General features: G+C 44.7%; 1 protein-coding gene across 3 annotated transcripts; it reads left to right on the plus strand.

The window, feature by feature from the left end:
* Positions 1 to 2,931: 2,931 nt before the first annotated feature.
* On the plus strand, positions 2,932 to 23,288 carry LOC116989319 (cystinosin-like). 3 transcript variants are annotated; one of them, XM_033046573.1, is made up of 11 exons: positions 2,932 to 3,237; positions 9,495 to 9,573; positions 10,201 to 10,279; positions 11,901 to 11,985; positions 13,441 to 13,553; positions 15,264 to 15,401; positions 16,132 to 16,231; positions 17,950 to 18,069; positions 19,885 to 20,055; positions 21,576 to 21,693; positions 22,782 to 23,288. In XM_033046573.1, exons 2-11 carry the CDS (start codon positions 9,510 to 9,512, stop codon positions 22,925 to 22,927), a joined length of 1,134 nt encoding a protein of 377 aa, XP_032902464.1. In that variant the 5' UTR covers positions 2,932 to 3,237; positions 9,495 to 9,509; the 3' UTR covers positions 22,928 to 23,288. The 3 variants fall into 3 exon arrangements, with proteins under 3 accessions (XP_032902464.1, XP_032902463.1, XP_032902465.1); XM_033046572.1 differs by having other exon boundaries at positions 2,932 to 3,163; XM_033046574.1 differs by lacking the exon at positions 2,932 to 3,237 and having other exon boundaries at positions 9,558 to 9,573; positions 11,959 to 11,985.
* Positions 23,289 to 24,185: the final 897 nt, after the last annotated feature.

Consider the following 24,185-nt stretch of genomic DNA (forward strand, 5'->3'; position numbering starts at 1 on the left):
GGAATGGGGAGTATGCATTAGGAGGCATGCTGACACAAACAAACGGCCACAGTACCAGTGGAACGTGCGCATAACAATGATGCCTGCTGGCATTTTGTGTTATTCATATGCTGTGGAAGTGTTAAGTGGAAAGTTACCAAGAAACTCCCTTATAGCATTTCCCTTACATAAGAAAAAATGTGTCTGTCCCGTTTAATTTTTATATTAGATCGCATTTTCCTTGTCATCGGCTAGGCTGAGGGAGCACAGAGGGTAATATCCAGGGCAGCTCCGCAGTCACACGAGGCACATATGCGAGCCAGAGGAGGGGCGAGGCATTGGCAAGCAGCTTCATGGACCAGTGCAGTTTTTTCATGTGTGAACCTGCAAGTTCAAGATTGTTACTGCGCAACATGGAGGTATTGTTCTGAGGCCTGCCAGCCTGTCACTGCCACACAGTGTCAAGGATTAAAACATTTCAAAGTCCAAACATTGCTGAAAGTTCAACACGGGTCAATAGGACTGTCAAGAAAAGTTTCCTTCAATCGCTGGGGAATGGAATAGAAAAACAGGAAGGTCTTGGTAAAACTTTATGAAACATTTGTGAGGCCACAGGCGGCATACTGGGTGTAGTTAGACACAAAATGCTGGAGCAACTCATTATGTGTCTATCTTACTGTCTAACAGTAATAAATGTTTTCCCATGGCAGAGTTCCCATTCCCATTCCAAATGGAGCAAATGTGACAGAGGAACAGGGAAAATGCATTAGGAGGCAGAATGGGTTGAACAGTGGTCAAGTTAGCTGTGGGAGTCAGTTAGCTTGTAGTGGATGTTAATAGCTAGTCTCTCTCTTGATATGGAGCGAGAAAGGGAAGCAACAAGTCAGACGCTGACCATATGAAGGTGAGAGTGGGATGGAAATAGACACAGAAGAGACGGCAAAACGCTAGGATTTGGCGCAATAATCAAACTGCAGGAATGAGAAACAGTGCTGGAGCCTGATATAGTGTCTCAGCCCAAATATCGTCAATCCCTCTGCTTCCACCGATGCTGTTTGGTCAGCTGTGTTCCTGCAGCAGTTTGTTTTTTGCACTAAAGTAATGTAACTGTTGAATTCTGCATGGGTGCAGGTGGCTGCTCCAATTTAGCCAACAATGTACTGGAATAGGAGTTGAGGAAGTGAAACAAAGACTGTTCCACATGTCACACAAGACAGACATTAGTTGGGCCCAAGTGTCTGCCCCTAACTGCACCTTTGATATGGAAGAAGTGGGTGTAGAAGAAAAAAATGTACAATGTGACGCAAATATCCCTCAGATTCTCCAGAAGTGGGATGGAGTTGTAAAGGAATTGAATAGGGAGGTTGCACAGCAGTCAAGGCCACGCAACGCCGTCTGGAGTACACGCGGTGAATGTCAGGTAAGCACATACTATGGCTGCCAGTATAGCTGGCCCTTCTTCTGTCCCAGCATCCGGACTCCACACTCTGGTTCCACACTCGCGGACCTCGGACCGTCTGTCCTTGCGGTGGGGGGGAAGGGTCGGTCGGTTCGGTGTGTCACCTACAGCGCGTGACAGTGCGGCCGCACAGAGGGAGACGGGGCTGTTTTCCAATTATTGACAGCACAAAAATGGATCATTTCGGCGGTTTTTAACCTAGATGCAGGAAGATTGTTCCCGATGTTGGGGAAGTCCAGAACAAGGGGTCACAGTTTAAGGATAAGGGGGAAATCTTTTAGGACCGAGATGAGGAAAACATTTTTCACACAGAGAGTGGTGAATCTGTGGAATTCTCTGCCACAGAAGGTAGTTGAGGCCAGTTCATTGGCTATATTTAAGAGGGAGTTAGATGTGGCCCTTGTGGTTAAAGGGATCAGGGGGTATGGAGAGAAGGCAGGTACAGGATACTGAGTTGGATGATCAGCCATGATCATATTGAATGGCGGTGCAGGCTCGAAGGGCCGAATGGCCTACTCCTGCACCTATTTTCTATGTAAGAAAGTACGCGTTTCATGCATTAACAGTGTATGCCGTAGGCTGTCATGCCCTCCACATGGATTGAGCTGCTCCTTGCGTCACGCCCTTTCACCCGATGACCTTACCCGATAACCCCCTTATGTGCATGGTAAACCTGACCTGTTGGGACCAGTGAAAAGGTCAAAGTGGCGGGGAGGGGAGACGAGGGGAGCAGAGCAGAGCAGAGGTGGCACAGAAATAACAGCGAAGGGACAGAACCAAGTCCTGATCCCAAAACATTGTCCAGGATATGGAATTACATTTCTGGTGGAGACCCTTCATCAGAACAGACGGCGGGGAGAAGCGGTCCTGGCCAGAGACCCTGGTGTTAGCCGCCCCGCCCCGGCCCGGCCCGGCCCCGGCCCGCTGACCGCCGGCAGCCTCCATGTTTCCCCATCAGCGGGAAGTGGCGCGGGTCACGTGCCGACGGAGGCGGGAGCGCGCGGGATGTGAGGCCGCTCGGGGCCGGGAGCGCGCGGTCGGGTGAGGGCGCGGTGCTGGAGTCAGGCGGGGGCGCGCAGCTGAGTCAGGCGGGGGCGCGCAGCTGGAGTCAGGCGGGAGCGCGCAGCTGGAGTCAGGCGGGGGCGCGCAGCTGGAGTCAGGCGGGGGCGCGCAGCTGGAGTCAGGCGGGGGCGCGCAGCTGGAGTCAGACGGGAGCGCGCAGCTGGAGTCAGGCGGGGGCGCGCAGCTGGAGTCAGGCGGGGGCGCGCAGCTGGAGTCAGGCGGGGGCGCGCAGCTGGAGTCAGGCGGGGGCGCGCAGCTGGAGTCAGGCGGGGGCGCGCAGCTGGAGTCAGGCGGGGGCGCGCAGCTGGAGTCAGGCGGGGACGCGCAGCTGGAGTCAGGCGGGGGCGCGCAGCTGGAGTCAGGCGGGGGCGCGCAGCTGGAGTCAGGCGGGGGCGCGCAGCTGGAGTCAGGTGAGGGCGCGGAGCTGAGTCAGGCGGGGACGCGCAGGATCAGGCCGCTCGGAAGCGGCGCAGGAGTTGAGTGGGGCCGGCGAGCGAGCGAGTGCAAAGCTCTATGATCTTTGGAGTGTGTGTCCGTCCACAGCTCGCTCCCCGCCCTCCAGTTGCAGGCGGCCCTTGGCCCGTGTCCAGGGCGGGGCTCGGTCCGGTCCGGTCATCCCCCACCGACCCCGTCTGTCGTCCATGTCCCGGAGCTCGGACATCAGTGAGTCCCCTCTCTTCGTTTGTAAATATGCTTTTGTCTTGTGATCACCGTGACAATGATTTGCCATCAGGAAGGTAGGGTCAAGCGGGGATTTTCATGTGCTCAGTCAGTGTTTGGCTTGTAACTATGGTATTCTGTGGAATAACGTGTCAGCGAGTTTGTGCCCAAACAAGATTAATGCTGCTATAACGACATGTTATTGAATTACAAGAACCAGTCTGAAGAAGGATCCTGACCCGAAACTTCACGTATCCATGTTCTCCAGAGATGCTGCCTGGGCCGCTGGGACTTCAGCACTCTGCTTCTTTCTTTGCAAACCAACATTTGCAGTTCCTTATTTCTCTTCCGTGAAGGACTGTAAGCCTGTACTGGATCTTCTTACTTTCCCAGCCTGACGGCAGCATCCGAGGTCCTGATTATTTGCGTAGGAAGGAACTACAGATGCTGGTTTACACTGAAGATAGACACAAAATGCTGGAGTAACTCAACGGGACAGGCAGCATCTCTGGAGAACTAGCCTGAAGAAGGGTCTCGACCCGGAACGTCAGCCGTCCTTTCTCTCCAGCGGTGCTGCCTGTCCCGCTGAGTTATTCCAGTATGTTGTGTCTAACCTGATTGTTTGACCGTCTCCCCCGTTCAAATCACTCCAACCCTGTGTATCTAATGTTCCCGGGCCATTCCCTCCCCCAGCGCATTGTGGACGCAGCCCAGACCATCACACAAACCAACTTCCCTTTATACCTCGCGCTACCTCAACGTGACAAGCTAGCAGCATAATCAAGGACGTGTCGCAACCCTCACCACTCCGTCTTCACCCCTCTCCCATTAAGCAAAAGGGGGGTTGCACGTAAGGTCCCCGGGGCATAGGGCTTGACGCACGGAGCCGCTCAATCCATCTGGAGGACATCCGTAACTTCCGGTATATGTTATTAATGCAAGAAACGCGTACTTTCCTACCTGTTAAAAACCGCCAAAATGTTGAATTTTTGCGCTGTAAAAAATTGTGGAAATCGGGGTAAGCGTGAGAGACATGAACCCAACTTCAGAATTCCAAAAGTGAAGCGAAATGAAGGTAAAGAGAAGCGAGAGCTGAAGGGAAGGGATGGGGTGGGGGCAACAACAGCTAAAGTGTTTGGCGAACATTGGCCGTGCAGATATCAGAATTGAAAATATTGGGAATTATCGCGTTTGCTCACTGCATTTCATCAACAGTAAGGCATTATTTGTGGTTTTTCTTGATTCCTTTGGTATCTAAAAAGTCTCAGAAGTGATAAATCTGGCTGTAAATTTTGCTTCAGAGGCGTTTTCTTTTTGTATGTAAAAACCCACTTGAGAACCATGGGCGATTTTAAAATCTTACAGACAGATTTATTGCTTCTTAAACATTTTAGATGCCAAAGGAATCAAGAAAAAACACAAATAATGGGCCTTAGTTGATGAAATGCAGTGAGCAAACGGCCAATGTTTGCCATGCACTCTGGCTGTTGTTGTCCCTTCAGCTCTCGCTTCTATCTACGGTCATTTCTCCTCACTTTTGGAATTCTGAAGTAGGCTAAATGTCTCTCACGCTTATCCCGATTTCCATAATTATTTACAGTGCAAAAATTGATAATTTTGGCGTGTTTTAACGGGCCCGCTACTTTGGAAAGAATGGTCAGTGCTTACCTGCAGTTCATCGCGTGTACTCCAGTTGGCGTAGCGTAGCAACAGTCCGGGTCATTGGACATGACCCGACTGCCGTGAAACCTCCCTATAGAAGTGTGAAAACGCACACCACCGGATTCAGATACAATTTCTTCCCAGCTGTTTTCAGGCAACTGAATCATCCTACCACAACCAGAGAGCACTGCTGAACTACTATCTAACTCGGACTATCCGTAATCGGACTTCACCTTGCACTAAATGTTATTTCCTTATCATGGATCTTAACACTGTAAATGGCTCGATTGTAATCATGTATTGTCTTTCTGCTGAAGATAGACACAAAAAGCTGGAGTAACTCAACGGGACCGGCAGCATCACTGGAGAGAAGGAATGGGCGACATTTCGGGTTGAGACCCTTCTTCAGTCTCGACCCGAAACGTCACCCATTCCTTCTCTCCGGAGATGCTGCCTGTCCTGCTGAGTTACTCCAGCATTTTGTGTCTATCTTGGGTTTAAACGAGCATCTGCAGCTCCTACCTACACATATTGTCTTTCTGCTGACTGGTTAGCACGCAACAAAAGCCTTTCACTGTACCCGGGGTACACGTGACAATAAACTAAACTGAACTGACAGATGCTGCCAAACAGAGTTCCTGAGGCACTCTGTGTTTTGCTGGTGTTGATGAATAGTTAGCCAGCACACCCACTAAACCCGCTATCAGTACTCCACTCCGTGACGGCTTGACACAATTACCCGGCCTTGTGGACTTGACTCATGACATTTCCAGAGTTTACTAATTTACTTACATTACTGGAGAAAACCCACAGGGGAAAGGTTACATAAACTTGTTAGAAACAAATTTGTGAGGAGAGATAAACTTAAGAGACAGATACATGGAAATGCAGATGCTGGTTACCAAAACAAAACGCACAAAGTGCTGGTGTAATTCAATTGATCAGGCAGCATCTTTGGAGCACATGGACTGGTGTCATTTTGGCTCCGTTTCCATCTGCAGACTTAGAAGGATCCCGGACCGAAACTTTGCTAATCCATGACCTCCTGGGATGTCGCCAGGCCTGCTAAATTACTCACGTACTTTATGTTTTTTGACTGGTAGCATAAAAGACATTGCATTGGAAGCGTTGAAAATAAGTGGTGGGGGGGGGGGGGGGGGGGGGGGGGGGGAAGATGTTTGTTGACAGACCGGGTCGGAGAGGCCAAGGGGACCGCTAATGTGGACCGGTAAAGGTGGGTGAGAGCAGAAATGTGGGAAATAGAAAGAATGGTGTTAAAAATCCACACAACTATGATGGAGAGGAATTATTGGTTGAGTGGAAATATTGTTGCTGGATGTGGTATTATCCAAATATATGCAAAGTAGATGTGGTATTGAAAGCAAGGTAGTGGAAAAGAAGTATAGTTAAGTTACAGTAAAACTGATCCCACTGCCAGCCATATCTTCCCCTCTCCACTCCTTTCTGCTTTCCACAGGGACCACTCTATGGATGACTTCTTGGTCTGCTCATCCCTTCCCATCCCCCAACACCTTCCCCTGGAAATGCAGGAGGTGCACCGCTTATTCCAACACCTCCTCCCTCACCACCATCCAGCGACCTTAGCAACCCTTCCAAGTGCGGCAAAGATTCATATGCTCTTCCTACAATCTCATCTACTGCATTCAGTCCGTGTTTGATAGACAGAATGTCCCGTCACATACCTGGGAACATATTGCTAGATGTTTGTATCAAATTTAGAAGCACCCTGCCATTGATGTTGTGGGAGACCTGCTGAGTGGTTTACAGCACAGCCCACTATCACTACTCTCGAGGGTAATAATGCTGACCAGTGATGTCACGACCTGTAAATCAATTTAAAAGTGCACATTTTAAAATCAAGCTGTGCTAGCTATTTTCAGTTATAAAACATAATGGTGGTAATAAGGATAAACATAAATTTGCAGCATATTTAAAACAAACCTTGATTACTGTCAGTACGTCTTTTTACATGTGATAAGTAGATGAAAGAGAATTTAAATTGTATTTGAAAATAAGTAATGGAGGGGGCGAGGAGAGGGAAGGGGGAGGGGTCACATTTTAAAATAACGATTGCTTTTTCAAACTGCTGGTTTTATCTTGCCTAATTTAAAACTATTTTAAAGTGATAATGTTGGGGACCACTTACTCATGCAGTCACAAGAAATCAGGCACATTTTTCCCCTGAGAATGCATCTTGGCCAGAGTATAAATGGGAAAATAGATCACTCGAATTTTAAGGCAAAGTGTCTGTTAACAGATATTGAACAAGGCAAGTAAATGGAGTTAAACAGATCCGTCATAAACTCACACAGTGGTGATAGGGGACAGACTGAGGGCTGAATGTCACAGCCTTGTGCCAATGCTGATTTCTTCGTTGAGATTCCCAGTCAAATTTGAAAATACTGATAGTTTCGTAAAACCCAAAGACAGAAAGTAAAGGAAAACTTTGCTCTATAGAACAAATCATATCTCGTTTTATGGAATATTATAGATCTGAATTAAGAATTGAATTTTGCTTGCAGAGACCATCAGTCATGGAGCTATAAAGCATGGAAACAGGCCCTTCGGCCCACCCTGTCCATGCCAACCAAATTTGCGAAGTGAGCTAGTCCCATTACCCTGCATTTTACTCTTACAGTGCCCTCCATAATGTTTGGGACAAAGACCCATCATTTATTTATTTGCCTCTGTACTCCACAATTTGAGATTTGTAATAGAAAAAAAATCACATGTGGTTAAAGTGCACGTTGTCAGATTTTAATAAAGGGTATTTTTATACATTTTGGTTTCACCATGTAGACATTACAGCAGTGGTTATACCCCCCCATCTCAGGGCACCATAATGTTTGGGACACAGCAATGTCATGTAAATTAAAGTATTTACCGTATGTTTAATATTTTGTTGCATATCCTTGCATGCAATGACTGCTTGAAGTCTGCGATTCATGGACGTCACCAGTTGCTGGGTGTCTTCTCTGGTGATGCTCTGCCAGGCCTGTATTGCAGCCATCTTTAGCTTATGCTTATTTTGGGGGCTGGTCCCCTTCAGTTTTCTTTTCAGCATATAAAAGGCATGTTCAATTGGTTCAGATCGGGGCTTAACTTGGCCACTCAAGAATTGACTTTTTTAGCTTTGAAAAACTCCTTTGTTGCTTGAGCAGTATGTTTGAGATCATTGTCTTACTAGAATGAACCACCGGCCAATGAGTTTTGAGGCATTTGTTTGAACCTGAGCAGATATGATGTGTCCATACACTTCAGAATTCATGATGCTACCACAATCAGCAGTTGTATCATCGATGAAGATAAGTGAGCCAGTACTTTCAGCAGCCATACATGCCCAGGCCATGACACCCCCACCACCGAGTTTCACAGATGAGGTGGTATGCTTTGGATCTTGGGCAGTTCCTTGTCTCCTCCATACTTTTCTCTTACCATCACTCTGATATAAATTAATCTTTGTCTCATCTGTCCACAAGACCTTTTTCTAGAACTGTGATTGCACTTTTAAGTACTTATTGGCAAATTGTAATCTGATTATCCTATTTTTGCAGCTAACCAGTGGTTTGCATCTTGCAGTGTAGCCTCTGTATTTCTGTTCATGAAGTCTTCAGCAGACAGCGGTCATTGACAAATCCATACCTGACTCCTGAAGAATGTTTCTGATCTGTCGTACCGGTGTTTAGGGATTTTTCTTTATTATGGAGAGAATTCTTCTGTCGTCAGCTGTGGAGGTCTTCCTTGGCCTGCCAGTCCCTTTGTGATTAGTAGGCTCACCAGTGCTCTCTTTCTTCTTAATAATGTTCCTAACAGTTGATTTGGGTAGTCTAAGGTTTGGCTGATGTCTCTAACAGTTTTATTCTTGTTTCTTAGTCTCATAATGGCTTCTTTGACTTTCATTGGCACAACTTTGGTCCTCATGTTGATAAACAGCAATAAAAGTTTCCAAATGTGATGGAAAGACTAGGTGCTGAGAGCTCTCTTATACCTGCATTAAGGAGGCAATTAAACACACCTGAGCAATTACAAACACCTGTGAAGCCACGTGTCCCAAACAGTATAGTGCCCTGAAATTTGGGGGGGGACGTCTATATATAAACACTGCTGTAATTTGCACATGGTGAAACTAAAATGTATAAAAATACCCTTTAATAAAATCTGACAACATGCACTTTAATCAAATGTGATTTTTTTTCCTACTACAAATCTCAAATTATGGAGTACAGAGGCAATTAAATAAATGATGGGTCTTTGTCCCAAACATTATGGAGGGCACTGTGTCTGTCTAAATCCTTCCTATTGCATAAAATCAGTCCAAATGTCTTTTAAAAGTCATAATTGTTTCCACTTCTGTAACTTCCTCTGGCAACTCATTCCACATACGGACTATCCTCTGAATGAAACAGTTTCCCCAGAGGTCCCGTTTGAATCTCTCCCCTCTCACCTTAAGCCTATGCCCTCTAGTTCATGATCCTCAATCCTGGCAAAAAGTTGGAGTGTTCCCTTTATCCATGCCCCTCATGATCTTGACACAGTAAGGTCACTTCTCAGCCTCCTATGCTCCAAATATTGTAAATAAATAAAGCATGGCCAAATCCTGTCCTGGTTGCAAAAAGATGATTATTGATGCTCATTTCTTATCTCTGTCTAGGCTTAAATCTGAAGCATGAAACTCTCTATAATGCAGTTGGTTCCTGTCTACTGTTTGTTCACACTCGCAGTACAAGGCCGTAAGTATACAGAACAACCCAAATAGTTTGTCATGGTGCCTATTATGCATTCTGCCTACTTTATAGAAATTCTTCAGTAAAATCATGGCTGCTTCTGTGCCTCAAACCCATTTACCAATGTCCATATCCCTCATTTCCTTTATCATCCAAAAATCTGATCTTGCCTTTGATGTACATTTGTTCGGCATATTCATAGTTTTTCAGGAGTTTCAAAGTTTCCTAGCCCCCATATTTTTTCCCATCCCTGTTTGAACACCTTGAGTCTCCAGCTAAAGAAAATAGACTTACAGCATATTGTGAATCGAGCTTGTCAATCCTTTTAGTAATTAGTTACATTTCAGTGAAACTACCTGTTCTTTTATACCTCAGTTGAGAAAAGGCAAGACATACTCAACCACTCCTTATGCATTCAAATACATCTCGATCCAGGAAGCAATATTCTGCAGTCAAACTGGCAGACTCTTTATTGCCCTCCTGATATGTGAGATGCATCACAGCACACATTCAATTGCCCATTTACAAACGCTTTCACTTCAGATTCACTCCTTTGCAGCTCTTTTATAGCCATGTTGTTATGCTGATTCCTATTACAGAGGTAGAAAGTCAGTTATCTCTGTTTGTCCACAGAAACTACTGTGACACTTAAAGCACCAAAATTTGTTGGTCTAGAAATTGGAAGTCTTCGAAACATCAGCGTTACTCCAAGGTAGGTGCGGTTTGAGGTAATGCTCAGGCAAGCGGAGCACCTAATTGGTGATTTTGTGCACAGGTCTTATTGCACTGGGGTGCTTATGACATCCAGGGAAGAACATCCGAACTGCAGTTCAAGGCTAACTCAGTATTCAGTTAATTATGTCCCATTTGTAGGTTATCCCAATAAAGCCACACTGTAGGAAGGATATGATTGTGCTGGAGATGAGATGTTGCCTGGGTAGCAAGATGTTAGTTTTGGGGAAAGATTGGATAGAGTCATAATATCATACAACATATAAACAAGCCACTTGGCCTGCCAACCAGTGGGCTACCATCCATATTAATCCCATTTTCCTATACTTAGCCCATAGCTTTCTGTGCATAGGCAATTCATGTGCTCAGAGAACATAGACAGTACAGCCCACAATGTTTGTGTCGAATATGATGCCAAGTGAAACTGATCACATTTACCTGTACATGATCCATATCCTTCTATTCCATGCACTTCAATGTGCCTATCCAAAAGCCTCTTAAATGCCACTATCATATCTGCCTCCACTACCACCCTGGCTGCACGCTCCAGGCCCCCACCTCTCTCTACGTTAAAAAAACTTGCCCCGCACATCTCCATTAAACCTTCCTCCTCTTATCTTATTGCTATTCCCTCGAGTTAGACATTTCCACCCTGGCAAAGCTAGACACTTCCTAAATGGCGTCTCACAGCACTGTTTCAACCACTCTCTGGCAGTGTATTCCAGGTACTCCTTCAGATTTCCTCTAAATCAGTTACCACCTTACCTTATATCTGTTTCCTCTACTTTTATTCACCTTCAAGAAGGGGAAAGGGTACCTGCACTCTGCCCTATCTATGTGTAGGAAAGAACTGCAGATTCTGGTTTAAACCGAAGATAGATACAAAATGCTGGAGTAACTTAGCGGGACAGGCAGCATCTCTGGAGAGAAGGAATGGATGACGTTTTGGGTCAAAACCCTTCTTCAGTCTCAAGAAGGGCCTCAACCGAAACGTCACCCATACCTTCTCTCCAGAGATGCTGCCTGTCCCGCTGAGTTACTCCAGCATTTTGTGTCCATCTTTTGCCCTATCTACACCAGTCATCATTTTATAATCCTTAATCATGTCCTCTTAACTTTCTCTACTCGAGGGAAAACAGACCTAGCCTCTCCAACCTCTCCTCAAAACTGAAATGCTCTACCCCAGGCAACATCCTGGTGAATCTCCTATGTTCCCCTCCCGATCCACCCTTTCTCAACCCCTTTTCCCAACCTAAAACTACTCTCCACACTGTCAATAAATCTGCCAATATTCATGTAATCTACAATTTTCGTGATCATGGATCCTGCATCCACATCATTCATCCCTCCTTTCAAGGGTCCCCACTGATCTGTGGAGAGCATCATGAGTCACAGGTATCCAACCGCATAAACAACTCTCACCACCGTGTCTCTTATCACCTAGCCAGTTTTAGATCAAACCTGCTGCTATGTCTCCTCAAATCACAAAACTTTGGTTGTATTCAGATATCCTGAGGGTTTAAAAGGTGCTACATAAATGCAGATTGTTATTTATCACTGTGATGAATGTTTAGAAATGCCCTGATCTGCTCTTTCCTCAGTGAACCTCTGCAGGAAATGTTATTTGTTACATTTAATGTGACATTCTCCTCCAAACAGGCTTCAGTTGTTGAACTTCCAAAAAATGTAAGTAATGACAGAATTTTCAAACTCTGCTCAATGTTCCATTTTAATTGGTTCTTTATTTACCTGGGAGATTTTTATGAGATGCAAATCATGAGCATGATATACTGGAAACACAAATCTTCTTTCGTGTGGAGTGCACAGCCTAAAGTTGTTGGACAACTTGTTCTATTTGATCTTCCGTTTGTGCACGTTGATTGCATTAGTCAAAACAGGGCGGACCACGTGAAGGTTGCAATCTTCCACCCCGAAACACAAATAAGCTGGCATCTCTTAACAACGTAGAGAAGTGGAGTCATAGAGTTCTACAGAACAGAAACAGACCTTTTGGCCAATCGTTCCATGCTGACAAACTTCCCTACCAGAGTCAGTCCCATTTGCCTGCATTTGGCCCATATCCCCCAAAATCTTTTCTATCCCTATACCTGTGCAATATCTTTCAAATATTGTAACCGTACCCACCTCTGCCCTTTCCTCTTCATTGACTCTCCACAAGAAACAAGCAGCGATGCTTATCACCAAATGTCGATTTTGCCTCCAACTCGAGTCCCTGTAAAATTGCGTTCTGATCTTTAATGATTAGAATTCAGTAATGAGTGTGTCATTAGAATTTTTTTTCACATGCAGCAATTCTTAGGAATGTGACATACCTGTGTGATGTGCTTTCACTGACACATTTTATGTAATCTTAAAACTTTAAACTGTGAAAAATCAAAGTAATTGCCTAATTGTGCTGCAGAGATGGTGGCTAGATTGATATAATCTATAAAATTTTGCAAAGTTTTGGAGAGGAATTGAGGGTGGAAGACTGCTAATGCAACACCATTCCACAAGAAAATGTTGCTTTGTTGTTCGGGTTATACTTTGTGGATAGCTGCAACTATGTGATTGATCACCCAATGAGAAGCATAGACAGTCAGAACCTTTTTCCCCAGGATGGAAAAATCAAATACTAGAGGGTATCGGTTTAAAGTGAGAGAAGCATAGTTTAAAGGAGATGTGCAAGGGGGCAATCTTTTTACACAGAGGGTGATGAGTGCCTGGAACGTGCTTCCGAGAGTAGTGGTTGCATGGAGACTTTTGCATAGGTATTTGGATATGTAGCGAATGGAGGGATTTGGATTATGTGCAGGTAAAGGGGCCGAGCTTAAGTAGGCATCATGTTTGGCACAGACATAACATATAAGATTGTTTGAAACATATAAGATTATTAAGGGCTTGGACACACTAGAGGCAGGAAACATGTTCCCGATGTTGGGCGAGTCCAGAACCAGGGGCCACAGTTTAAGAATAAGGAGTAAGCCATTTAGAACAGAGATGAGGAAACACTTTTTCTCACAGAGAGTTGTGAGTCTGTGGCATTCTCTGCCTCAGAGGGCGGTGGAGGCAGGTTCTCTTGTTGTTGCTCCTCTCCAGAAATATTATAAATATTAACCTTTGTGTGCTTTATTTGAACAGATTACATTGCCCACTCACTCAAATGCAACATTTTTCCAAGTTAAAGGAGTTGGAATTGGCCGGGTCACCGTATTCCTTGAAAGCAGCAATGGCAGCACCAGCAATGTGACCGGGTGAGTTGATGTCCCCTGAAAGTCTTTGCGCCTTTTGTTGTAAACCAGCGTCTGCAGTTCCTTGTTTCTACATTCTGGTAAACCTTCTCTGCACCCTTTCCAAAGCCTCCACACCCTTCCTATATTGGGGCAACCAGAACTGCACGCAAAGTTCCTATAAAGCTGCATTATGAAAATTTGTGAATTTGAATCGATTCATGTTGTAATATAAGTCCTAAGCAGTGAAAATGTGAAATAAATTGACATAGGAAGAAAAGTGGATAATTGTCAGAGGATGACAGTTCATTCTTTAGGTTAAGATATGAGTTGGATAAATTAGTACAAGGAGCTGGCGGGTGCTATGAGCGAAACAGAAGGTAAAAGGATATTGACAGGCTGGGCAAGGCAGCATGGAATTGGAAGAACACATGTGAAGATTAAATCAGGAGACATAGTTGAAAGAGAGGATTGGTGTTAACAAAACTGATGAATTGGCTCCACAAGGTGGAGAAAATAATGAAATAAAAGTGTTAGCAAGAACTCGAGTTGAAAGTTGTACAGGAGGAGACAATTTTGTGAGAAAAAAGCTCCCTGACTGTAACAGGCGTGCTTTAGAAGAGGTAGGTTTACAAATGGTCAGTTGATTATCCCCGTTGATCAGAACTGAGCAGTTGTGTTGATGTTGATGATTGTTTCTGCATTTCACTTGTTCACCCTGGTGAGGGAGTCCAAGATCATCGTATGCATCTAAAACCTTTCATCTTGCACGAACACATTCGAGAAATGACATGGAACCTCTCTGGTTTGTTTAAGAGGATGGTTCTACCCATGTGCTTCATTTAATCTTTGTTGTCTTTGAAACAACAGCTGTTTGTATTACACAGTGAAATGTCCCAGATGCTTCACTGGAGCACCTTCTCTGAATCTGACACTGGGCCATGGGACAGAGATCCCAAGGCAGAGAGATATAAGGAAGGTATTACAATCTAGGAGCTTAGGCTGTAGACACATTTATTTGAGGTTAGACCAAGCGTAGGCTTGGCGATCGCTTCGCCGAACCCCTCCGCTCGGTTCGCAATAACCAACCTGATCTCCCAGTGGTTCAGCACTTCAATCCCCCTCCCATTCCGAATCCGATCTTTCTGTCCACGGCCTCCACCATGGCCAGAGTGAGGACCACCGTAAATTGGAGGAGCAGCACCTTATATTTCGCTTGGGCAGTTTGCATCCCAGCGGTATGAACATTGACTTCTCTAATTTCAGGTAGTCCTTACTTTCTCCTTCCCTTCTCAGCTCTCCCTCAGCCCACTGGCTCCACTTCATTTCTTCTCCCCCCCCCCCCCCCCCACATCAGTCTGAAGAAGGGTTTTGGCCCGAAACATTGCTATTTCCTTCGCTCCATAGATGCTGCCTCACCCGCTGAGTTTCTCCAGGACTTTTGTCAACCCTCTATTTGAGGTTAGTTTTGATTTCCCAGTTATCCCAGCACTGACTTCCTATTTGTGGTCCTTGTTGACAACTGTGTTTAGGCCATGACTATGGAATTCCCTCCCTACACCCCAGCTATCTTCTTCCATGCTGAACTTCCTCAAAAGCCCATCTGTTACCAAACCTTTCATCATTCTTCCCAATATTTTCCACTCAACGTCTACCCTGTTAAGTTTAATATGTTCTTCTTGTTGCTTATCTGTAATTAATGTAAATTGTTTAACTATATCATTGTTTTTGTAGAACTCTGGCAAGAATTCATTTTCTGGTAATGCAGAGCAATGCTATGGACCTCTTGATTCAAGTGATTGGCTGGGTTTATTTCTTTGCCTGGTCTATCTCATTCTACCCTCAAGTGATTGAAAACTGGAGACGTAAAAGGTAAGCTGCGTGCTGGAAACATTTGAATATCATTTCATAACATGAGAAGTCTTATGTGACAAGGATTTATACATTTGGTGTATTAACTCGTTATCATCTTTCCCACAGCCAACAATGAACCATTGTGGGCTCCACATTTCCTTAATTATCACTGCTTTCTGCGCATCTTCCATTCATTTGTCCCAAGGACCATCTATAACTCTCGTTCCCCTTTCCCCTGACTTAGACTGAAGAAGAGTCTCGATCTGAAACGTCACCTATTCCTTTTATCCAGATCTGCTGCCTGCCTTGCTGAGTTATTCCAGCTTATTGTGTCTGTATACATTTGCTGAATTCTGTAAGATAGTCAAAAAAAAGGGCATAGGTTGGGGTCAGGGTTGAAGAGGTTTAGAGGTTCAGTGGAAGAACTCTCACCCACAGGATAATTGTAATTTTGAACATTGCCTGATGGGATGGCGGAGGTAGGTACGGTCACAATTTATGAATAGTATCTAGACCAGGCTACAGACTAAGTGCTGGTAATGGGATTAAGAAGATTAGTTGCAATGGACATAATGAACTGAAAGGAATGTTTTTTGCTGCATGACTTGGGAATTGTGCCTCAAAAATTAATTGTATGTAGAGCTCAATGTGTTTTAGATTTTGTTTACTATTTGTGAATTGTATTGTAAGCAAATGGATTTATAATGAGCAAGGTGCTACTGCATGACATATTTCTTCTCTATCTCAGTGTGGTTGGATTGAATTTTGATTTTCTGGCGCTGAATCTGACTGGTCATATTGCTTATGGAATGTTCAATGTCGGTCTCTACTGGATTCCTCTTATTAAGGTAATATTCAATTCCATATATTACTGTAATATTCAATTTAGTTCTTCCCAAGCACTGAAAACTTGTAGTGATTCCATGTCGGTGCTATCCTGGCCATTGTTCGATATGACTCAGCGTTTCTCAACCTTTTTACCCTTGCGGAACCCTTGAAATAATTTTCATGTCTCAGGGAACCCCTGAGTTGGGGGATGCCAGGCCCGCCACCATTTTGAGATCGCGTCATAACGGCAATGTCTGGTGTCACAACGGGGACCCGTCAGCTGCGCCTGCACAGTTGGGGGAGGATTGCCGGGCCAGGATCGCCATTTTAACATCCAGCGTTGTGTATAGGTTCAGGGGAATATTGCTTTGGGGGAGGGGGACCCAACGGGTCCACACTTGGTCTGGTTCAGGGGTGTCAAACCCATTTTAAGTCACGGGCTGGATTGGGCAAAATGCGACTTCATGCGGGCCGGATCAGTTGTGCACACGCGCATGCTCCCACAACTTCCGTTGCCTTCGTTTTTTCAACCTGCTCTCATATGTCTCAGTCTCTGCTATAACTACAAAGTGTTTCACTTTACGAATTTTGTTTCTTATGAAGAAGATTGCCTAGCAAGCATTACTTTTATGATTGGTATTAACTTACAGTCATAGGCTACAAGAAAGTTGTGATGAGAGAGAGAAAAAACTATGCTATGTTGGCGAAGATTATTTTGGTAGCCACATCCTTTCCATTAATAAACCATTTGAAATTGTACATTAGCAGACACAAATGTAGACCTAGCGAAACAAATTGTTTCATTAGGTCTACTTCTCTGCCACCATTTCAGTGCTGGCATCCAAGAGAGATGACCCTCCTAACGTGGGAGACAACCAGTGATGGTGATTGTACATCAAGGTACAGATACAGAGACTCCGGGTTGTGGCCTCTCCCGGTCAGTGCGGGTTCCTGGGACGATTGGGAGACTGGGAAGGGCGTAGAACAAAGATGCTTTGCGGTCGGCTGAGCTCCCTCCTCCGCCGTTCAGCTCCACACAGTGTGAAGAGAAAAGTATCCACAGTGCAGCCGGCACCGCTTTTTTACCCCCCCCCCCCCCACAGCATTCGAATCCAGCACCTGGCCGCTCCGCACCAGGCAACCTAACCCCGCTCAGCACCCGCCCCCTCCCTCCCTCATTGGCCACAGCTGACTGCCAAGAGGGCGGTCCCTTCTCCTATTGGGCCATCCTGGAGTCAGTCACGCGGGATGACGGCCAGCCTGTTTGTCTGACTCTCGGCGCGTTCAGACCTGCCCCCCCAACGGCATCTGCGGTTCAATTGGTCGGGTGTCAGTCAAGGAGTCATCACAATGCTGGCATAGCGCAGCCACGGCCTCTTATGTCATATAAGGAGCGCGCGGCTGACTAGGGAGGTGGGTCAGACGCACGAGCAGTGGCTCAAGGGGAGCCCGGTCGTCCCGTCACCATGGGACACTGCAGCCCGATCTGGTACCGGGGACAGCTTCAGCCTGCTCTGGCATTGGGGTAATCATCCCATGGGCCGGTTGCGGCCCGCGTGCCGGTAATTTGACACCCCTAACGACCCCTAGCGTTCCGGGGAACCCCGGTTGAGAAACGCTGATATGACTGGTCCAGGACAAATTGCTGATGATATTTACTCGTAAGAACTTGAAGCTTTCAACCATCTCTACTTCGGCGCTGAATATTGTCCAAAATTGTTTTTTGCTGGTGTTTCAGAGTCAGTTCATGAAGAGTAATCCAGGAGGGATAAACCCAGTCGGAGCCAGTGACGTCTTCTTCAGTCTTCATGCCATCTTGCTGACAGCATTTACAATCTGTCAGTGTTTCCTGTATGAGGTTAGTCAACCTGTGAGACTTATTTAGAATTTTGCAATAATGTGGCCCTTTGCCTTTGTTTGTTTTCACTTTACCTGATCAAGTCCCATTCTAATTCTATTTTTAATCAATTTATTCTCTTAATTAGTTGTTCTGTTGTAAAGTGTAAATAATTTTGCTTTTATTTGGTGTAATTGCTCATTTCTTCAAATATACTGAATTCTTCAAATATGTTTTCTTCAAATATTGAAAAATATATTGTTATCAACACACGAACCACTAGTCTTTTGAGATCTGATTAGATGCCTCACGTCCCACTCTGGACGTAACTATTCCACTCCAGGCTTTCGTTCTAACTCTTAACCATTCATTCCATACAAATTTGAGTGAAACTTCAGTCGCCCCTTATGAGACCAGGGCCTAATATTTTCCATATGATGTATCTGGGATCACGTAAAATAGTTTGTACTGAACTATACATCTTGATGTATAAGATGCAATTTCTGCCTTTTCAGTTCTCTTGTGTGTCTGCAACTGGATCGCCAATGATTTTAAAAAAGTCTATTTGATTTGCAAACATTTTCTGTTGTGTTGTTCCATCTCTCTGTACTGATACATTCTCTGTCAGCAGGTTCGGTCTGTTCACTAGTCAGTTCCCTCCATCACCCCTGCATTCACTATAAGTAACGTAACATTCTAGAGTCAAGGTTGTTTTAATGTCATGTCAGGGGGAGGGAGATAGATAGATAAGGGAATGTGAAGGTGTGAAAACTGCAAAGGGAATGGAAATCAAGGAAAATATAGAATAGATCATTGTCAGCTGGGAGAAGGCAACGACAAAGCAAACAGAGATAAAATGTAGTCGGAGACAGTAAGACTGGTCAGAGAACTGGGAAGGGGGAGGGTTGGAGAGAGGGAAAGCAAGGGTTACTTGGTTAGAGAAGTCAATGTTCATACTGCTGGGGTGTAAGCTGCCCAAGCGAAAAATGGGGTGCTGTTCCTCCAATTTGTGCTGGGCCTCACTCTAACAATGGAGGAGGCCCAGGACCAGGTTTATTGGAATCAAAAATAATGAGAGGTTATCAATGTACAATATTCCTACATGGTTTAACCAGGTAGATTGGAGGTAGTAGCAAGTTTCATTTGATTTTACAAAGTATTTCCCTTTATAAACTTTAATTAACTTTCTACCCCCCCCCCCCCCCCCCCCCCCCCGGCCCCACTGCGCTCCCACTTGCCGGCCCGTCAGCCACGCTTGCGCAGTTGGGGCAGGGTTGCTGGGCCTGCTATCTGCGTGTGTGCAGTTACGGGTATCTCTGGCGTTACAACGGGTACGTCCCGAAATGGAAAAATGAAATTCTTACTTGCAGCAGCACAACAGCTATGTAAACACAAAACTCCGTAAAAACCCGAATAAACAACAGAAAAGGTATATATTTAATTCCTACAAATAATCTACACAAAATATTGCTGTTTTGTTTTCCCACTAATCCCACAAACATCCATTTGTCTTACATCTGCTTTAGTATTCCTTTACCATCTAATTATGACATTGCATTCTTTGTGTCCTGTGCTTATATATTTATAAGTTTATGTGAAATGTTTAAATGCCCCCTTAAAATCATTATGAACAAGTTCCCACTGCATAATTCCAGTTAATGTTGTAATCCTCTGATCTGCAATCTTCCCTGTTGCCCCAGATGCTCCTATACACAGAGCCTGGCTTCATTTTGATCCAACATCTCTTATTTTGCTTTTGTCATTTGAGACATTTTGTTCAAAGTTATGAAGGTAATCCTATGTTCTGACATACTCTCTTGTATTCATTCCACACAGCGAGCTGAGCAGAAAGTGTCGAAGATTGCTACTGTACTTCTAGTAGCTACCTGGCTGTTTGGTCTTGTCACCCTGTTTGTGACCATTGCCAACAAAATCACGTGGCTGCAATATCTTTACTATTTCTCCTACATCAAACTTGCAATTACACTGATCAAGTACATCCCCCAGGTAAGTGGTGAAGAATCTGCATGCCATGGGATACAGTGGGAAAATGTGGCTGGTTTCTCATTAGTGAGACATTGTGAGAATGGGAATTCAAGTGCCCCTTGAATGTTACTGGTTCTCGTGATCTCCAGCTGTTCCAAGGGATGGAAGTTCAATAGCATGAGAATGCTGAGGACTGTGCATCATAAGGCTGACTTCTGGGAGATGGCAGGTTGAGAGGAAGGATTCCTGTCCAGCAAATTAATTCCCCTTTCTATATAAATGGCCAGAGTGCCAACACTGGCACCTTGGTAACCAGACAACACCAACCCGTGTTTACATTGCTGCCTTTGAAACTTTGATTAAGATGTTGGGGGGAAGGATTTAATATCATGTAAAGAGTCACAATCGCAAGACAAAATGTAAAGCTCTCTTACTGCAAAGTGGCAGTAGACTGTCAAGCATACACCTTTCCCCTCTTCCGACAACAGCAGTGTCCTCTTTCCACAATGGCATTCAGTGTACAGCAGGCAGCGAAGAAAACTAATGGCATGTTGGCCTTCATTGCGAGAGGATTTGAGTTTAGGAGCAAGGAGGTCCTACTGCAGTTGTACGGGGTCCTGGTGAGACCGCACCTGGATTATTGTTTGCAATTTTGGTCTCCTAATTTGAGGAAGGACATTATTGCTATTGAGGGAGTTCACTAGTTTAATTCCCAGTATGGCAGAACTGACATATGAAAGAATGGGTCGACTGGGCTTGTATTCACTGGAATTTAGAAGGATGAGAGGAGAATCTTATAGAAACATATAAAATTCTTAAAGGATTGGACAGGCTAGATGCAGGAAAAATGTTCCCGATGTTGGGAGAGTACAGAACCAGGGGTCACAGTTTAAGAATAAGAGGCAGGCCATTTAGGACTGAGATGAGGAAAAACTTCTTCACCCAGAGAGTTGTGAATCTGTGGAATTCTCTACCACAGATGGCAGTGGAGGCCAATTCATTGGATGTTTTCAAGAGAGAGTTAGATTTAGCTCTTAGGACTAAAGGAATCAAGGGATATAGAGAAAAAGCAGGAACGGGTACTGATTATAGATGATCAGCCATGATCATCTTGAATGGTGGTGCAGGCTGGAAGGGCCGAATGGCTTACTCCTGCACTTATTTTTTTCTATATAATCCTTCAGCAGAGGCAAAGAGAAAGAAAAAAAATTATACTCTATACACCTCGTTCTTTGAAACCAACATGGCGTATATTTGTAAAACCACTTATTTTCTTTGTGTTTGTACGGCTCAAGATCTAATTTGATTGCCCCTTGAAAGGTAAAAGAAGTGCGGACATCCACAGCATTAAACTGGAACACATTCCAGAGGCTCATGGAACATAGAACAGAGCAGCACAGGAACAGGTTCTTTGACACAGTGACGGTGCCGAACATGATGCCAAGTTAACTTGATCTCTGCTCCCTGCAAAGTGAGCAGGGCCTCCTGTTCAGCAGATGCTAACAATCTATATCGTGCCCTTGTGTTTCACTCTCCTATAGGCCTACATGAACTATCGAAAGAAGAGCACACTGGGCTGGTCCATTGGGAATGTGCTGTTAGATTTTACTGGAGGCAGTTTGAGCATCGTGCAGATGTTCCTACAGTCGTATAATAATGGTAAGGATGACCTGACTTGGGAATAAAACATTCTTTAGAAAAGTTACAGTTGAGCGAGTGGTGGAATCAAAGACTCCTGAACATCCTGAAGTTCCCTCTCCCCGGGCTCTCATTCTGAAGAAGGGTCTCAACCCGAAACGTCACTTATTCCTTTTCTACAGAGATATTGCCTGACCCGCTGAGTTACTCCAGCATTTTGTGTCTTATCTTCCATTCTACGCACCTGCTAATGTCCTCCCTGTTCCAAGCCACCGAGTGAGGTGATCCTGCGGTGTTGTCTACATGGTGTTTCTCCACCAATAGAAGATGTTGATTGAAATCTCATCATTTTAGTCTGAGGCCATGTTTTAATCAGAATGAGGTAGTTAGACATACAGCGTGGAAACCAGCCCCTCAGCCCACCGAGACTGCGCCGACCAGTGATCCCCGCACATTAACACTATCCTACACATACTAGGGACAATTTACAATTATACCAAGCCAATTAACCTACAAACTTGTACGTCCTTGGAATGTGAGAGGAAACCGATCTCGGAGAAAACCCACGTAGGTCACCGGGAGAGCGTACAAACTCCGTACAGACAAACACCTGTAGTCAGGATCGAACCCAGGATTCTGGTGCTGTAAGGCAGCAACTCTCCCGCTGCGCCACCATGCTATTCTGTTGTTTTAATCTGGGAGGTATTTTGTTAATTTAAGGCTTTACTCTGAGGAAGGTACTCAACATCTGGTGAAGTCTCTTAACATTAAGTTTGCTGATGAATCATGGGGTTTTCTCTTTAACTTTTCAAGCTGTTCAAACAAATGATGTGACTGCACAGAAGATAGACACAAAGTGCTGGTTCAGGCAGCATCTCTGGGGAAATGGAATAGCTGCTGTTTCGGGTCGAGACCCTTCTTCAGACTGCGCAGGTCTGGTTTGGGCCAGTAGAGGTTTCCTTGGGTATAGGCATATAGGTTGTGTTTATGCAGCAACCTGACCTGAAATGCTGGTTGCTTTTAACACTGATAGTCATTGATTCAAATTGAACTTGTTGCTTTGTAGTTTGATTGCAGTTCAGTGAACACATGTCCTGTTTTTCTTACAGATGAATGGTTGCTGATTTTTGGAGATCCAACAAAGTTTGGCCTTGGAGTATTCTCAGTTTTGTTTGATATTCTCTTCATTGTCCAGCATTACTGCTTGTACAGACACAAATCTGATGACTACAGGTCAATGAGTGAGGATAACTGAGACTGATCCTGCACCACATAACAAGAACTGTAACAGAACCACTCAGCAAGTCAGGCAGCATCATGAAGGGAATTCTGGATTTTAGGTTTCAGGTCAATGACCTTTCATCAGTGCCAGGAAAAGTTAGAGATGGACCAGATGTGAGTGAAGAAACTGGTGGAGAGCAAAAAGGAATCTGTTAAATAGCAGAAGACAGCAGACATTGCATGTGCACAAAAAGAGATGTGTGCAGAGCAAAAGGGGATGGTAATGAGACAAAGAAGGTAAAGGTCATTCTGGATGGGCATAAATGGAAGAAGTCTGATCTTATCTGAAATTATCAGTGGAAAGACTGAAATAAAAATGATAAAGATAAATTTTACCTTAAATTGTTGAGTTGTCTGAGATTAGGCAGGCTGTAATACATTGTGAGGGAAGAAGAGGTGCTTTCCCTCACTAGCACCAGATCTACAAGTTTGCTCCACCAGCATTCTTGGAGCAGTCTTCAGCTTTCATTTTTCTTAATGGCTATTATTAAACTGAAATGTCAGATGTTAATCTAACAAGGTTTCCTCTACTGGACTCCAATTTCCCTTTGGTTGCAATTGCTTTGTTAAAAATTACTGTGGCCCCACGACCAACAAAACCCCCTGGATCAGTATGGCACGGACAAAAGCTTTCTACAAGACTCGCACGTTGAAATGGAAAGTTTACTCATTTAAATTTGGCCGAGAAGCACAAGGAAACTGCAGATGCTGGAATCTTGAATAAAATAAAAGTGCTGGAAGAACTCTGCGGGTCAGGCAGCATGAAGAAAGGTCCTGTTCATTTCCCTCCACACTTGCTGCCTGACCTGCTCAGATCCTCCAGCACTTTGTTCTTGCTCAAAATTCAGCCTGGACTTTAGCGTTAAGTTTCAGGACCCTTGGGTTAAAATAAGTTGGTGTTCACTTCAGTTACATGCTAACTAATTGTAGGAAAACATAATGTTAACACTGAGGAAGGGGTGCCTTGCAGTTGGATTCATGGTGCCTGGGCAAATGTGGAAAAAACATTTCTGCTGGGTGTCTATTCATCCAACCCTGTCTTCTGCAAGAACTCCATTCCGTTCACCCAGGTTTTCTGTGTCTGTGTATGATTATGTCGACTTTCAAACTGAGCTCCTCTTATACCTTTTTCCTTACTCATGGATACCACACTGTATCAAAGTCCCCAGGCACATTACTATGATTGATTCTCAACCTTATCATAATCATAATCACCAGTCTCCATGTTCACA

Source organism: Amblyraja radiata, chromosome 29, assembly GCF_010909765.2.
Source record: "Amblyraja radiata isolate CabotCenter1 chromosome 29, sAmbRad1.1.pri, whole genome shotgun sequence".
NCBI lineage: Eukaryota > Metazoa > Chordata > Chondrichthyes > Rajiformes > Rajidae > Amblyraja > Amblyraja radiata.

Excerpts from the sequence above, each read along its gene's own strand:
- LOC116989319 (XM_033046573.1), top strand. The coding sequence starts at position 9,510 with ATGAAACTCTCTATAATGCAGTTGGTTCCTGTCTACTGTTTGTTCACA. Across the intron at positions 11,986-13,440 it reads TTGTTGAACTTCCAAAAAAT|ATTACATTGCCCACTCACTC; the intron begins GTAAGTAATGAC and ends TTATTTGAACAG. Across the intron at positions 13,554-15,263 it reads AGCACCAGCAATGTGACCGG|AACTCTGGCAAGAATTCATT; the intron begins GTGAGTTGATGT and ends TTGTTTTTGTAG.